The following is a 13,997-nucleotide window of genomic DNA, read 5'->3' as shown; positions in this document are numbered from 1 at the left end:
CTTAAAAATACATACCTTAGCATGTAGAGGGTTCTTCCATGTGTAAAATCTTCTCTAGCCCCCCTCCCAGGAATAGCAGGTCCAGTGTGCCTCTAGAACCCAGTCAATATATTTGCCATGGTGCTTACCACATTGAACTGTGACAATATGCTTCATCACACATTACCCTGTATGAAGGAAGGAATTTTGTTTTAACTCATTATTAGATCTGGCCCAGTATTATAGTGTCCAGTTTATACAAGCTCATTAAAGAGTTTCTGAGTGAATATATACAAGCATGAAGGAATGAATTGAAATTGCTTGAAATTTCTTGGCATCTCTTACCTTTATTATTATTATTATTATTTTTACGTACTACAGCCTTTTGAGAATTGTCAAGGATTGTGGTATGTTATGCTTCTCTTAAATAACAGGCAAAAATGTAACTTTATAAAAATTTAATGAGACAATATCATTGCCAGCTTTGTTTCAGCACTCAAGGAATTTAATAGAAAATTTGTAACATTGTCTTTAATTTGTTTAAATATTTATGAACCACCACTTTTGAGAAAACATATCTGAGGTTATTGTTTTATAAATTCATTTCGGCGTGATTTCAGCAGTTTGGTGGTTCCAACTTGCTTTAATAGATTCTGCTATAACTGTCTGTAAATGCTCTGGAATTTGAGTGGGAGTCTTTTTGGAGCTCATTTCTTCTTGTTCCACCTGGCGGGGCCCCAGATTAAATCAAAGTGTCTGCCACAAGGATCCTGGGACATTCAGGCCAACGGTGCTGATCAGAGCTCGTCGTCTTCTGATATGGAATCTAGATAATCTGTGTCAACGTACAGGAGGAATCCAGAGAACAAGCTGTCTGCCCAACCTGGGTCTGAGAAGAGGCCATTCTGGTCAGTGAAGAAGATCTCCAGCCAGACTTCATCTTCTGGCTGAAGATAAATGACTGTGGACCCTGAAGCCACATCATGGTTTCCTGTGTTGGCATCAAAGGTCTTTATCCGGTACTGCCCATTGTGTACCAGCCCAATTGCCAGATGCTTATTCGCCAATGTGATATCATAAGAAAAGTAATAGATTCCTGGGAAAGCACAGATGAACTTCCCTGTTGCAGGGTTGTAATGCTCTCCCTCATTGAAGAGGACCTTGTTAAATATGATTGGTAGCCTTTCTTCTGGGTAGCTGGTTGTGATGCCAACAGAAAAAGCAGATTTGAGAACGATGCTTCCACATCTACAAACACCAGGCAGTCCCGGCTCCCCTTTCTCTCCTCTGTCTCCCTTTGGTCCAGGAGGCCCAACAGGACCTACTTCTCCTTTCTCTCCCTCAGGTCCCATGGGTCCTTTTTTACCAGTCTCTCCTTGGTCCCCTTTCTCTCCAGCAAGGCCCAGTGGTCCAGTCTTACCTCTCAAACCTTCAAAAAGAGTTTATAGTTTAATTAATAGTTTCTTCAAATGTAGAGACACTAAGAACAGGCCCACCTGCCATAACTTTGGCTTCTCAGTCAACTTTCAACAGTATACTTTTAGGTAATTAATGTTTTAAAAAATCACTGATGCACTAAAACAGAAGTAGAGAATTTTCATCAACATTTCAAGAAAATTTTCCTGAGTATGTAAGAAATCATTTAAATCCTGATCAATTTAAAATAATTAACCATCTTTTTAATGACAGATCATCTGCTGCTAAATTAGACACATCCAGATACTCATCACTACAGGAAGAATTCAGTGAGCATGCTGATATTATTTCCCAGACTGAGGTCATGGATGCAGACAGAACAAGATGAATCCTTAGAGGCTACTTAGCTTCATGCCCCATTCTACTTCTATCAGTATTATTAATAAAAAGTTAATCTGGGCATTCCCATTGTGGCTCAGTGGTAATGAACCCAACTGGTATCCATGAAGATGCAGTTTTGATCCCTGGCCTCACTCAGAAGGTTAAGGATCCAGCATTGCTGTGAGCCATGGTATAGGTCACAGAAGTGGCTTGGATCTGGTGTTGTGGCTGTGGCTGTGGCAGAGGCTGGCAGTTGTAGCTCAGATTTGACCCCTGGCCAGGAAACTTCCATATGCTGTGTGTGTGGCCCTAAAAAGGCAAAAAAAAAAAAAGTTAATCAAAGTTAGATTAGCTCATACTTATTGAACATTTACTAGGTATCAGGGGCAATGCTTTATATGCATGCATTATCTTCAAGTCTTGCCACAACTTTATAAACTATGAATTATTATTACTTCCACTGTAGATGAGAAAACTGAGCCAGGGAGAAGTTAGTGTGTTCAAGAGAACAGAGCTGGTGAGTGACGGAGCTGTGATTTGAACACATGCCTCCCTCTGGCACCTGAACATCTCCTGGGGCAGGGGCCAGAGTATAAACTGTAAAGTGTGCCTGCAACACAGAGAGGGCCCTTTAATATGTCAGGATGGCCAAAGAACAATGACTGCTACCACTGGGCAGGGGTTCTGTTTTAGAGGAGAAAACTGAATGCCAGAAAGGTGAAGAAACTCGCTTCAATAGCAAGGCTAGGACTGGAATCCAAGTCATAGCCTCATGATGTTTCCCCTTCATCAAAATGCCTCTTACCTTTGGGGCTGAAATAAAAAACCTTTAATTCTTTTTGGCTCGCAGCTAAATGGTTGTATTATTTTAGGCAAGTCCTTTAATTTCTCTGGGTCTCCATGTATGTAGAAAAGACATAAGGGCTGTGAAAGGATTTCGACAAATTAAAAATCATCATACAGGCACATTTTCTGTTTGTCCAATCTTTATATCTACAGATCAACCATAGGTAAAGTGCAGAGTAATTATGATCATGGTTTGAAAGTGATAAGCAAAATCTATTTAATTTTAAAACCATATATGTAATAACAGTGACTTAAAAGCATATAAAATGTTCTGAATTTTATGGCCAAATCCATTCCATAAATAATGCTTATATAATGATACTTTCCTGAAAAGTATCCACATTATTGTTAGTCTGTAATGCACTTTTGTAGTCCAGGAAAGTATATTGTTGTTATACTGTGTAATTTTTACTCTTAACTATGTATTTGTTCTCAAGAACTTTTATGAAGCTAAGCCTATTATCTTGATAGTGCTTGATATAATTTATTTGACTATTATACATCCATCAATGTATGAGTTTGATCAGTTTTCAGTTATTTGGCAAATTTAGCAATGAAGTATTCAGAACAACACAAGTTTTAGGAGAAATAAAGCTTTGCCCTCAGAACATCAAGTATTTTGTTTTAATACTTTTAGAAAGAGGGTGTTTAATAATTTGTGATGCACAGAAAATGCCAATACTGAATGCAACCTTTTTTGGGTAGCTAGGATCAGTGCTGTTACTGATCATAGCTCATCCTCAGCTCTAGATGACTTTTGTTGTTAAGTTGAAATTCCACAAGCCCTAGCTAGAACCAACTCTGGTATTTATTTCTTGAAATAAGGCCAAAATAGTCTGATCTTTCAGTATTTGCTCCTTTTTTTTTTTTTTTTTGATAGGGATGGAATAGGAATAGTATTTTACTGTTAAATTTACTTTTGAATCAAAAGCCTACAATGTTATTTTATCTTCAATAGGAGCTTAACTTTTGCTGTCCTCACAGTGACTTTGATACATCAATTAAAAACCATTTTGGAATCAGTACATTGATGGTTTGACCATTACATTTCATTATGTACTGAAATTCTTCTGCCTCAACAACTTTGGGCAAGTCACTTCTTGTCTGAGTTTCAAATGCCTGATTTGTAATATGAAGAAATTGGACCTCAATCCACTGTAAACTCCAGTGAGGAAAGTGGTAAGCAGTGACTCAGCAGACCCGATAAAGACTTTGTCCAGCCATGGATTAGTTAAGTGAGTGTGAAGAAGGGACTTTATCTCCCTGCCTTTAGTTTTCCACTTGTTGAAGATATTGGACGAGCTTGCTTGTGGTCTTATCCTCTTGAAAATTCTTTGAGACCAAACCATAAATACCAAGAAGCAATTTAAAAAGGCCAGCCTTGCAAAAGTCTTAAAGATCTCAACATTTGGATTTCTATAGGTATTTAATAGTTGGAACAGCTAGGAAATAGATAATTGGGGACTTGATGTAATATTTTATGGTAATTCTTCCTGTTTGCTCGAAAGATTTTTCCCTTGTGATAAGGGCTGATTAATGGCGAATGGAATGAAGGGAGAAATGGTTCTCCTCTCCCTATTAAGTCAGACATATGCTGGGTAGAGAGGAGAATTATGGAGTGTTAATCTATGCTTAAATACTGAAGTTTGGAGAGAAAAGACTTTGTCTTAGTTCTCCATGAAATGGGCTTTTTTTCTTCAGTGTCTGCCATCCATCCCTCCATCCATCCATCCATCATAGATTGATGTGTGCTTGCATACATCCCTCTAAACCATCTAATACTGACTGACCATTTGCTACATGCCAGGCACTGTTCCAGGGGCTGAGAGCCATTGACATGAATGACACCTGTCCTACCCTCAAGTTAGCTGTTATTACATATTACATTGCTATCTGCAGATATGTGCCAAGTTCATGAACATCCAAAGTCATATAATAAAATAGAATGATCTACTTCTATGTCATGGTGAGGTGGTGCTCATGGTATTTGAAGATATTTATATGGATGTGCATTCACATTAAATTAAGTTTTAAAAATATGCTATAACAGCAATGGCTATAGACCAGTGAGAGAGACAGATCTTTGTACAGAAAATTGATAATTCAGTATAATGAACACTGTATTTGTAATTTAGGGTAAGGAAATTGGAAAAACTAAGGAAACAAACAACACATACTTGACCTTGTTAGGGAGTTGAGGTGGATGTGGTGGAGACGTTCAACAAGGGTACGTGAATGAGAAGATGTTGCATCACGAAAGGGGAAACAGGAAGCAGACTCTTCCAACCAGGTGGTGTCCTGCTCCAGCCCCAGGGCTCTGTTCTTAGGGTTTGTAAATGAGATGTGCTTCTCTTCTTTGATCACAAAGACAGTCTTACCTTTCTTAGCTGTTGTCTCCCCTTACATATGAATATGTGTGTATTGGATTTAAGTCACTAAAGTGGGGAAAGTCTTTTTACTTTTGAATCTCAATTTTGTCACTTGTAACATTATTACTATTGCTGATTATAATTTTTGCTAATAAAGTTATGGTTGAAATTAAGTATTAAATGTAAAATTGCTGACACCCAGTAGGTTCTTAATAAATAGGGATGATGATGACATACTGGAATCATGTATTTCCATATTGGCCTCCCCTGCCACCCAAATGTTTGCTTATCAAAGCGGAAACAATGTCTTACTCATATTTGCATACCCAGTGTCTAGAACAGTGTTTTCAACTGGGGGCAAATTAATACTGCCCACCAAGGGAAAGTTGGCAACACCAGGAGACATTTTTGGTTGTCAAAATTGGTGTGTGTGTGTGTGTGGGGGGGGGATGACATCAAGCATCAAGTTGGATGCTGCTAAATGTCATTCAATGCACAAGATAGCCATCCCATAGTAAATAATTATTTAGCTCCAAATATCATTAGTGTGGAGGTTGAGAAACACTGATCTAGAACAATACTTCAGAGCAACAGGGGCACAAAAAGCTTGTTGAATGAAAAATGCATGGATGGATGGATGAATGAATAGATTGATTAATATGGGGCATAGCTGGCCTCGTATACAGTTAAAATTGAAGCAATTACAAGCATTCAATTTAATGTGAATGCATATCCATATCCATACATTTAAATAACATTAGAACTGCCTCATGAAGAAGATCACTTGTTTCTAGTTTATTATATGGCTCTGGGTATTCATGAACTGAGCTATGACTAATATTTGCAGTTCACTATGTAATAAAAAATAACAACTCATATTTACGGAATGCTTAATGCATGGTACTTATTCTGAGGAGTGTTTTGCTTGTATTATTTTCCTTAATCTTCACAATCACACTTAACACCCCCAATTTATGAATGAGGAAACAGAGGCTTGAAGAGTCTATTTGCCCAAAGATGCTGAGTTAGTAATTGAAGGAGTCAGATCTTTCTGGTTCCAATGCATGTTTGTGTAACCACTGCATTATTGCTTCCAGACCCAGTAAACTAAAAGGGCAGATCATGTCTCACTATGATCCTGGCGTTATTTTAGAATTTCAAGGATATTCATGATCACGACACAGCAGTAAGTGTTCAGCGGTATTACCAAAAAGAAGCCTTTGAAAGATGGGATGTAAGCTCCAAATGAAAGGTTCTTTACCTGATGTTGAACCTTTTCCTAAAGGTTCTTTATCTAATGTTGAATAAGGGTCATAGATTTGGTGGTTGCTGATTTGCCAAATAGTTTCTGTATGACAAAGTCAACAATGGCTTTTTACCTAATCATTTGAATATACGCTGTGGTATCTTTTCACATAACACCAGCAAAGCAGGTGCAATGGCGAGATAGAAGCGTATCTCTTAGAGCTATTGATTTTTTCCTTCCTATCTGTTGTCCCAACTTTTATACTCAGAAACTGGTTTTCAAAGGTTGATTCCATCCAAATCACTTCCTCTTTCAGAGTTAGCACAGCCTCACTAGAATTTCAATTTGGTTTACTGTGAAGGATTGCAGGGTATGGCAAGCTTCCTGGGCTGACTCATTTGTGGGAAGAAAGTGAAAATGACTGAAAGCATAGGGGATGATTGTGTTGCTGTAAAGGGCTGTAAGAAATCTGTTTGTTGGCTGCTTCAGGACAGAAGAGGAAGAAATATGTTTTTTTTTTTTTTTGGCTTCAGGACAGATGGGAGAGTGTTGAACTAGGAAAGGTAGGCTCTATAGTACTACTGTCAAGTTATTTGTGAAAAGCAAAATCCAGAAGCCTTTTGCCTCTTTGTTGAGGATTTTAGTACAAAGCAGGATGGCTCCTGTGCTTTTGACTCCTATTGTCTGCCCCTACTGCATCTGTCTGTCTCTTTCCCATCCATCTGTCTGTCTATCCATCCATGGCCTCTTGCATGCAGCCATCGCTTGCTAGCTGTACCAGCTCAGCGGTCACAGGCATCAGGTGTTCTAGATGCATTGAACTCTGCCAATCACTAGCCGTGCATGTCCAGCTCCAGCAACTCATTTAATCATGCAATTGCTCTGTGTTCTCATCTATAGAGCAGTCCCTGTGAAAGGGTTGTCATTACAGTGCAATGAGAAGGTAGGTAGAGTGCAGAGCAGTATCTGAAGCATAGAGAGGACTCAATAAACTTGTTATGATTAATGACGGTGAGGTCAAGAAGGGATTTAAGGAGCAATTCTCATTAGAAAGAGCAACAAAGCCAGGGAATGTTTTAAGGTGGGGGTGACACAGGGGTGTTTTGCAGAACTTTGTTCATTACCTGCAGCCCCCTTTTCACCTTTTTCTCCTTTCCTGCCGTCTCTACCATCTCGTCCCGGAAGGCCGATCCGACCATGGGGCCCAGGGGAACCATTTGCTCCAGGGGGGCCTGGAGGTCCAGGTAAGCCAGGAATGCTACAGATATATCTTGGGGAGTAGGTATCGCCTTTGAACTGATTACCCCGAGGTTGTCCACTTGCACAAATGGCAAAACTTGTAACATAGAGCAAGACAAACATCTTTGGCTCTGGAAGAGAAACACACGGACATAAATGCACCCTCTTAGGTGGGGGAACTGAACACAAGAATGGGCTTTTGCAACAATTCACTCCAGGACTCACCTCTCCATGTGTGTAGAAATGTCCTGTTGGTCCTCATAATTCCATGGGAAATAATTAGCACATTGTCTATAGAGACTTCTCAGTGTTTAACACAAGGGTTGGCGAAGATAAAGCACTGATTCTTAAAAATTCCAAAGTAAATCACTTTGTTGCATTTTTTTCCCTGCGGGAACCAATGACGGACTCCAAAAAATAATTTTTTGGGGCGTTCTTGTTGAGGCTCAGCAGAAGCGAATCTGACTAGCATCCATGAGGAGGCAGGTTCGATCCATGGCCTCACTCAGTGGATTAAGGACCCAGTGTTGCCATGAGCTGCAGTGCAGGTCGCAGGCACGGCTCGGATCCCGTGTTGCTATGGCTGTGGTGTAGGCCAGCGGCTACAGCTCCGATTTGACCCCTGGCCTGGGAACCTTCATGTGCCACAGGCATGGCCCTAAAAGGACCAAAAAAAAAAAAAAAACCACATTTTCTTTTTGTAAAAGTATGCATTTTAAAAAGAAAAGTAGAGGTGCAAATGAATAAAATAAACATCAACATTAGCCTCACCACCCTGAGATAATTGCCTTTTTATATTTTGACGTATATGTCCCTTTGGTCTTTTTTCCTGTGCTATGAAGAGAAGTGCTGTTATGTCATTCCTGCAATCTTTAACTTTTTTTTCACGTAACCCTACATCATGAGCACCTTCCATGTCAAAAATTATTCGTAACATTAACTAATGTTACTCTACTTCCCTATTACCCTTTATGTGCACCATTCCCCATTGTAGACATTTGCTTCTAGTTTTCTGCCAGTACAAACACCATGCTGGACAGACATTCTTATATCTAATCTTTGCAGGCATCCATGGTCTTTTTCTTAGAATATGCTTTTTAATGCAAGAGAAAGGAAGTGACATTTTCAGGGAAATCATGTTTTTCACTTGATAATCATGTGTAATGCCAGTTAGTGTTAATTGGAGTACTGTGTATGTCCGGAGTGGGGTGTGTGTGTCTCAAACTTTACTTTAAAAGCTGCAGGATAGAATGCTATAGTGTCCCATTAAGCTGTTAGCCCTGGGGCTCAGTTAAAGAGCTGAGTGAATCTGAACCATGCATGTTGCCACATGCTCCGAGAGAAGCAGGCAAAAGGTCTCTTCAGCTATGATTTGAATTTGGTTTTTTCCCTCCACAAAGCCTGGCAGCTGCAAATGATGGATCATTAATTAGCATCACATTTGGCATATAGGCCAAAGGGTGGGAAGTGTGGGCTGTGGACACGTCATTCTCTAGGCTAATGGTCTTAGGACTATCAGCGTCTTGGATGGGAGAAGGTATACCTGTGGTTCTCGGATGGTGAAAATGAGCATTTTTAGCATGATGGGATCTGAGCTTTAAGGAGAAATCTGTCCAAAGCTTGATGTATATGCCTGGCATATACTAGCCCAAAGGAAATAATCATACCATGTGGGAAAAGCAATTGGATGGAGTTTCTTTATTTTTTTGACAGTCACATCAGAAACTTAACCAGCACATTCTACCATTTTTATGGCACCCATGGGGAAATTGCAACATCTTGGCATTAGATCCAGAAATTTGCCAGAGCATAGCAATGACAGACTGAGAAAAACATAGTGTGCACATGTGGTTCAAAATGAGTCTGATTCTTAGAAATCTTTTTTAGTGAAAAACTAAGGCAACATATCCAAATATAGGCTCTGTATCCTTGACCAAATCTCCATGGTACCAGGGACCTTCCCCCTCACCAGAAAAAAAAAAATCAAAGAAGATATTTTTGCGATGTTATGTCTGCTTCCAGAGCACAAACTCAAACTTACTTATCCTACTACTCAACTGGGATTAAGGCAACTTCTGGAAAGCCCAGCAGATGTGATAAGCATGCCAGCCTTTCCAAAGGTGCCTCTGATGAAAGAAAATGGAAAGAATCTTTTATCCAAACCACTGCCAGTTAAAATTAAACACAATGATTAAATTGCCAGTTCCACTCTCTTATAAAAAACTGATTAAAGGAAGCTTTGTGAAGGGATTTGAAAGAGAGGAAGAGATACTTATATGGATGATTTTAAGTATCTCCTGGCCAGACATGAGGCCAGGAGCTGGTTCTAAGAGGGACTTGAAATGATCTGAAGAGAGGGTGCTTTGGGCAGTGGCATCTCGGGCACTGGCGGAGATGCTAAAAACACACATGCCAGTGGTTGAGGATCAGTCTCTGAAGGAGCATGTGGTAAGGGTCTACAATGGATAGAGGATGCACACGTTTTAAAGATATGCTTGGAAGAAAGGATATTAAAATTTCCAACAGCCAGGCGAAAGGATGCTCAAAGAAAGAATGAAAACAATGGAAACAAATGTATTTCTTCAACAAATGTTTGCTGCTCATTGGCAAATGCACTAGAATATTATCTGTACAGAAGTCTAAATGCTGAAAGCATTCCCAGTTAGAATGTTTTGAAAGACACCCCCCCCCAAATGGTTATCCACTACTAATCCTCATCAGAACTGAGGAACGAGGTGTGATGATGATGTAATGGTGAGTGGCCAGTGGAGACATGGAACTCAGGTCATCAGGATGACAAGGGGGTGTGGATGATAACAGAAAGCCACGGTGGCATCACCTTGTGATTGTTCTTTATTTCACTTAAAAGTCCAAAGCCTCATGGTACATGGTCTACACGATCCTACTTGATTGGACGCCAACTTCCCTACCTCCCTGACTTCATCTTCTTCTACTCTCCTTCCCACTTCCTCAGCTCCGGTCACACTGGACTCCTTGATGTTTCTCAAAGATGCCAGGGATGCTCTGCATCTTCATACTGACTCTTCCCTCCATCTGAAACTCTTCTCCAAGATGCCTACCTGTCTCACTTCCTGCTTCTGTCTTTGCTCAAATGCTACCCTTTCATTAAAGCCAACCCTCCCCTCATCTAACATTGCAAAGAGCCCTCTTCCACCCCCTGACCTGCCCTCATTCTGCTCTGTTTTCCCCCATCCCCCACTGTACTCTCTCTAATTTACTAGATTATTCTTATTTGTATTATATTTTTAAAATATTATATATCACCATCCAATAAAATGTAAGCTCCCTGAGGGCAGGGACCCTTGTCTAAGCCATTGATGTCTCCAACCACCTAAGACAGAGCTTGGCATGAAAAAAAAAAAAACCTTCAGGCTGGGGGCAGAAGATATTTTTGAAGGGAGGAAGTGTAATTTTTGTGGGGAAAAAAACTAGAGAGGTTTCCATATTCTCTCCAAATATGAGAATACTCCAAAAGAAAGGGGAGAGGGTTTAAAGAAATATTCCTGGGGTCTATGAATCCCTTTTGCAGTGTTTGAGAAATGCAAAGAAAGGATTTAAGTTGTTTGAATTTTGTGTAGTCTAGAGTATTTAAAATTTATTTGTATAGATAAAACAGGCACACATTCATAAAGTTAAAAAAAATATGAGATGAAAAGGAAATCTCTTCTCCTTCTTCCCAGGCTTCCAGACATCCAGATTCCCTTTCTAGAGGCAACCACTGCTGCTAATTTCTTGTATGTCCTTCCCCTGCAGGCACGTTATGTGAAAATTCCTGTACCTTGCTTTTTTATTTAGCTTGGAGGTCTTTCTATATCAAAATATAGGTAGAGTTGCCTCATTCTTTTTTTAGTGGCTATAGCATATCCATCATATGAATGTATTGTATTTAACCATACAATGGATATTGTATGGATATTTGTATGGATATTGATGGATATTTGGGATGTTTTTACTCTTGCGTTATTATAAGCAATAGTGCAATGGATATGTGTGTGTGTGTGTGTGTGTGTGTATCTCCACATATATATTTATTGCATGTGATGTATTTTCTTTTTGGGGGGGCGGCACACCAGTGGAACATGGAGGTTCCCAGGCTAGGGGGTCGAATCAGAGCTATAGGTGCTGACCTACACCAGAGCCACAGCAACGTGGGAATCCAAGCTGAGTCTTTGACCTACACCACAGCTCATGTCAATTCTGGATCCCCAACCCACTGAGTGAGGCCAGGGACCGAACGCAAATCCTCATGGATATTAGTTGGATCCATTTCTGCTGTGCCACCACAGGAATTCTGCATAGGGTTTATGACATAAGCAGGAAAAAGCTTTTCCCAGTTTGTTTTTTCACTTTGTTTATGTATTTGAAAAGTCTTTTTATCATGAAAACATTTTTTGAGGTTCAATTTCTTGTATTTAGAAGGCCTTCCCTACTTTAAGATAACAGAAAGAATTCTCCCACTTTTCTTTCAGTTCTTTGTTTCATTTTTTTTTTTAATGTTTAAAATTTGAGCCATTGGAATTTTTCTCATAAAAAGTGTGAGGTAGGGATCCAACTTTATATTTTCAACACTTTGTGTTTAATAATCCAAGCCAACTATAATGGAAAAAATACAAATCATAAAAAAAAAATCCATCCTTCTTCTACTGCCTCATTGGTCTGTAATGAATTTGGTTATTTTGGCTGGGGATGGATTATGTAAGTCATGGCTGTATACACATTACAATATCTTTAAACAGCTTTCTTGCTATTTAATTTACACTCCATATAAAACTGACCAGTTTAAAATATACAGCCCAATGTACACTATAATCTAATTTTTAGAATATCTTCAAAACTACAAAAAGAACCCTAATACACATTAACAGTCACTCCTCATATAAAATACTTTGAAGTTTTGCATTGAATTATGCAGATTTATGTAGAATATGTGCTGAATGTATCTTTTCCCCACTATTGTGTTCCTTTGGAGTTAGAAAATCAAAGCTCTGGAAATATGGTTAATTTGAACAGATCTGTTCTGGATGTTAATTGTAAAAGACTCTCTATCCTATTTTTCTGTAGGGGTTACAAAGTAACAGAACTTTAACTTTTTGAACACATATTTAAAAAATTACTTTGTGGTACTGCAGATTTCAAAGACTTTGTGTTCATGTTAGTTTGCAATCTATAAGAGAGGAATGTAGTATATAGTGTTTTGCAAACTTTTAAAATCATAGGACTCTGTTTTTGCTAAACTAGCTTTGGAAAACATTTGGAGAAATACTGAATAAATCAATGCAAAGTTTCAACTTCTAGAAAATGTGTCCACACTTTGAGATCTTTTTGTAAATAGCATGTCTTTCTATATTTTAAAAGAAAATAAACCTATGCAACCATGGTCAATGAATACCTGACAAGGGAGCCAAGAATACTCGGCAGGCAAAAGATAGTCTCTTCAAAAAATGGTGTTGGAAAAACTGGATATGGACATGCAAAACAATGAAACTGGGACCCTATCTCACAATATTCAAAAACATTACTCAAAATGGATTAAGACTTAAGTGCAAGCCCTAAAATCATCAACCCCTGGAAGACCACATAGGAGAAAAGCACTGTGACACTAGCCTTGGCAATAATTTTTTGGATATGCTCTTAGAAATATAGGCAACAAAAGCAAAAATAAATAAGCAGGACTACATCAAACTAAAACGCTTCTGCACAGCAGAAGAATGATGAATAAGATGAAAAGGTAACCTATGGAATGGGAGAAAATACTTGCAAATCATGTGTCAGATAAGGGGTTAATATTAAATATGCATAAAGAACTCACACAACTTACTAGCAAAAAACAAATAATCTAATTAAAATTGGCGCAGAGAACCCTACCCAGTATCTTGTGATAATCTATGTGGAAAAAGAATCAAGAGAATGGATGTGTATATGTATGACTGTGTCACTTTGTTGTACAGCAGAAATGATCACAGCCTTGTAAATTAACTATACTTGAAAAAAACTTAAAAAAATAAAAAAGAAGAAGAAAAAAAAATAAAATTGGCCAAAGGATCTGAATAGATATTTTTCCAAAGAAGATATGAATGGAACAGCAGGTACATTAAAAGATGCTCAATATCACTAATCATCAGGGAAATGTAAGTCAAAATCACAATGAGGGGAGTTTCTATTGTGGCTCAGCAGGTTGAGGACCCAACTAGTTTCCATGAGGATGTGGGTTTGAGCCCTGGTTTGGCTCAGTGGGTTAAGGATCCAGCATTGCTGCAAGTTATGGCGTAGGTCACAAACGCAGCTCAGATCATTTCTGTGGCTGTGGTGTAGGCCAGCAGCTGCAGCTCCCATTTGACCCGTAGCCTGGGAACTTCCATATGCCACATGTGTGGCCCTAAAAAGAAGGAAAAAATCCACAAAGAGGTGTCACCTCACACCTGGCAGAATGGCTACCATCAAACATAGAAGATGTAACGAGTGTTGATGAGAACGTGGAGAAAAGGAACACTGGGCACCGT

At 39.0% G+C, this 13,997-nt stretch overlaps 1 protein-coding gene across 4 annotated transcripts in view; it reads right to left on the bottom strand.

The window, feature by feature from the left end:
• Positions 1-422: 422 nt before the first annotated feature.
• C1QTNF7 (C1q and TNF related 7) overlaps positions 423-13,997 on the bottom strand; it is a 98,320-nt gene continuing 84,745 nt past the window's right edge. For all 4 annotated transcript variants that reach the window (XM_047799130.1, XM_047799133.1, XM_047799132.1 and 1 more), the window contains 2 exons: positions 7,362-7,607; positions 423-1,408 (listed from right to left, as the gene is read on the bottom strand). In XM_047799130.1, coding sequence (XP_047655086.1) covers positions 777-1,408; positions 7,362-7,607 — 878 coding nt within the window. In that variant the 3' untranslated portion in view covers positions 423-776. The remainder of the gene's footprint in view (positions 1,409-7,361; positions 7,608-13,997) is intronic.

Source organism: Phacochoerus africanus, chromosome 10 (genome assembly GCF_016906955.1).
Source record: "Phacochoerus africanus isolate WHEZ1 chromosome 10, ROS_Pafr_v1, whole genome shotgun sequence".
Taxonomy (NCBI): domain Eukaryota; kingdom Metazoa; phylum Chordata; class Mammalia; order Artiodactyla; family Suidae; genus Phacochoerus; species Phacochoerus africanus.
The sequence above is the reverse complement of the archived record's forward strand: the minus strand, read 5'-3'. Positions and strand labels throughout refer to the sequence as shown.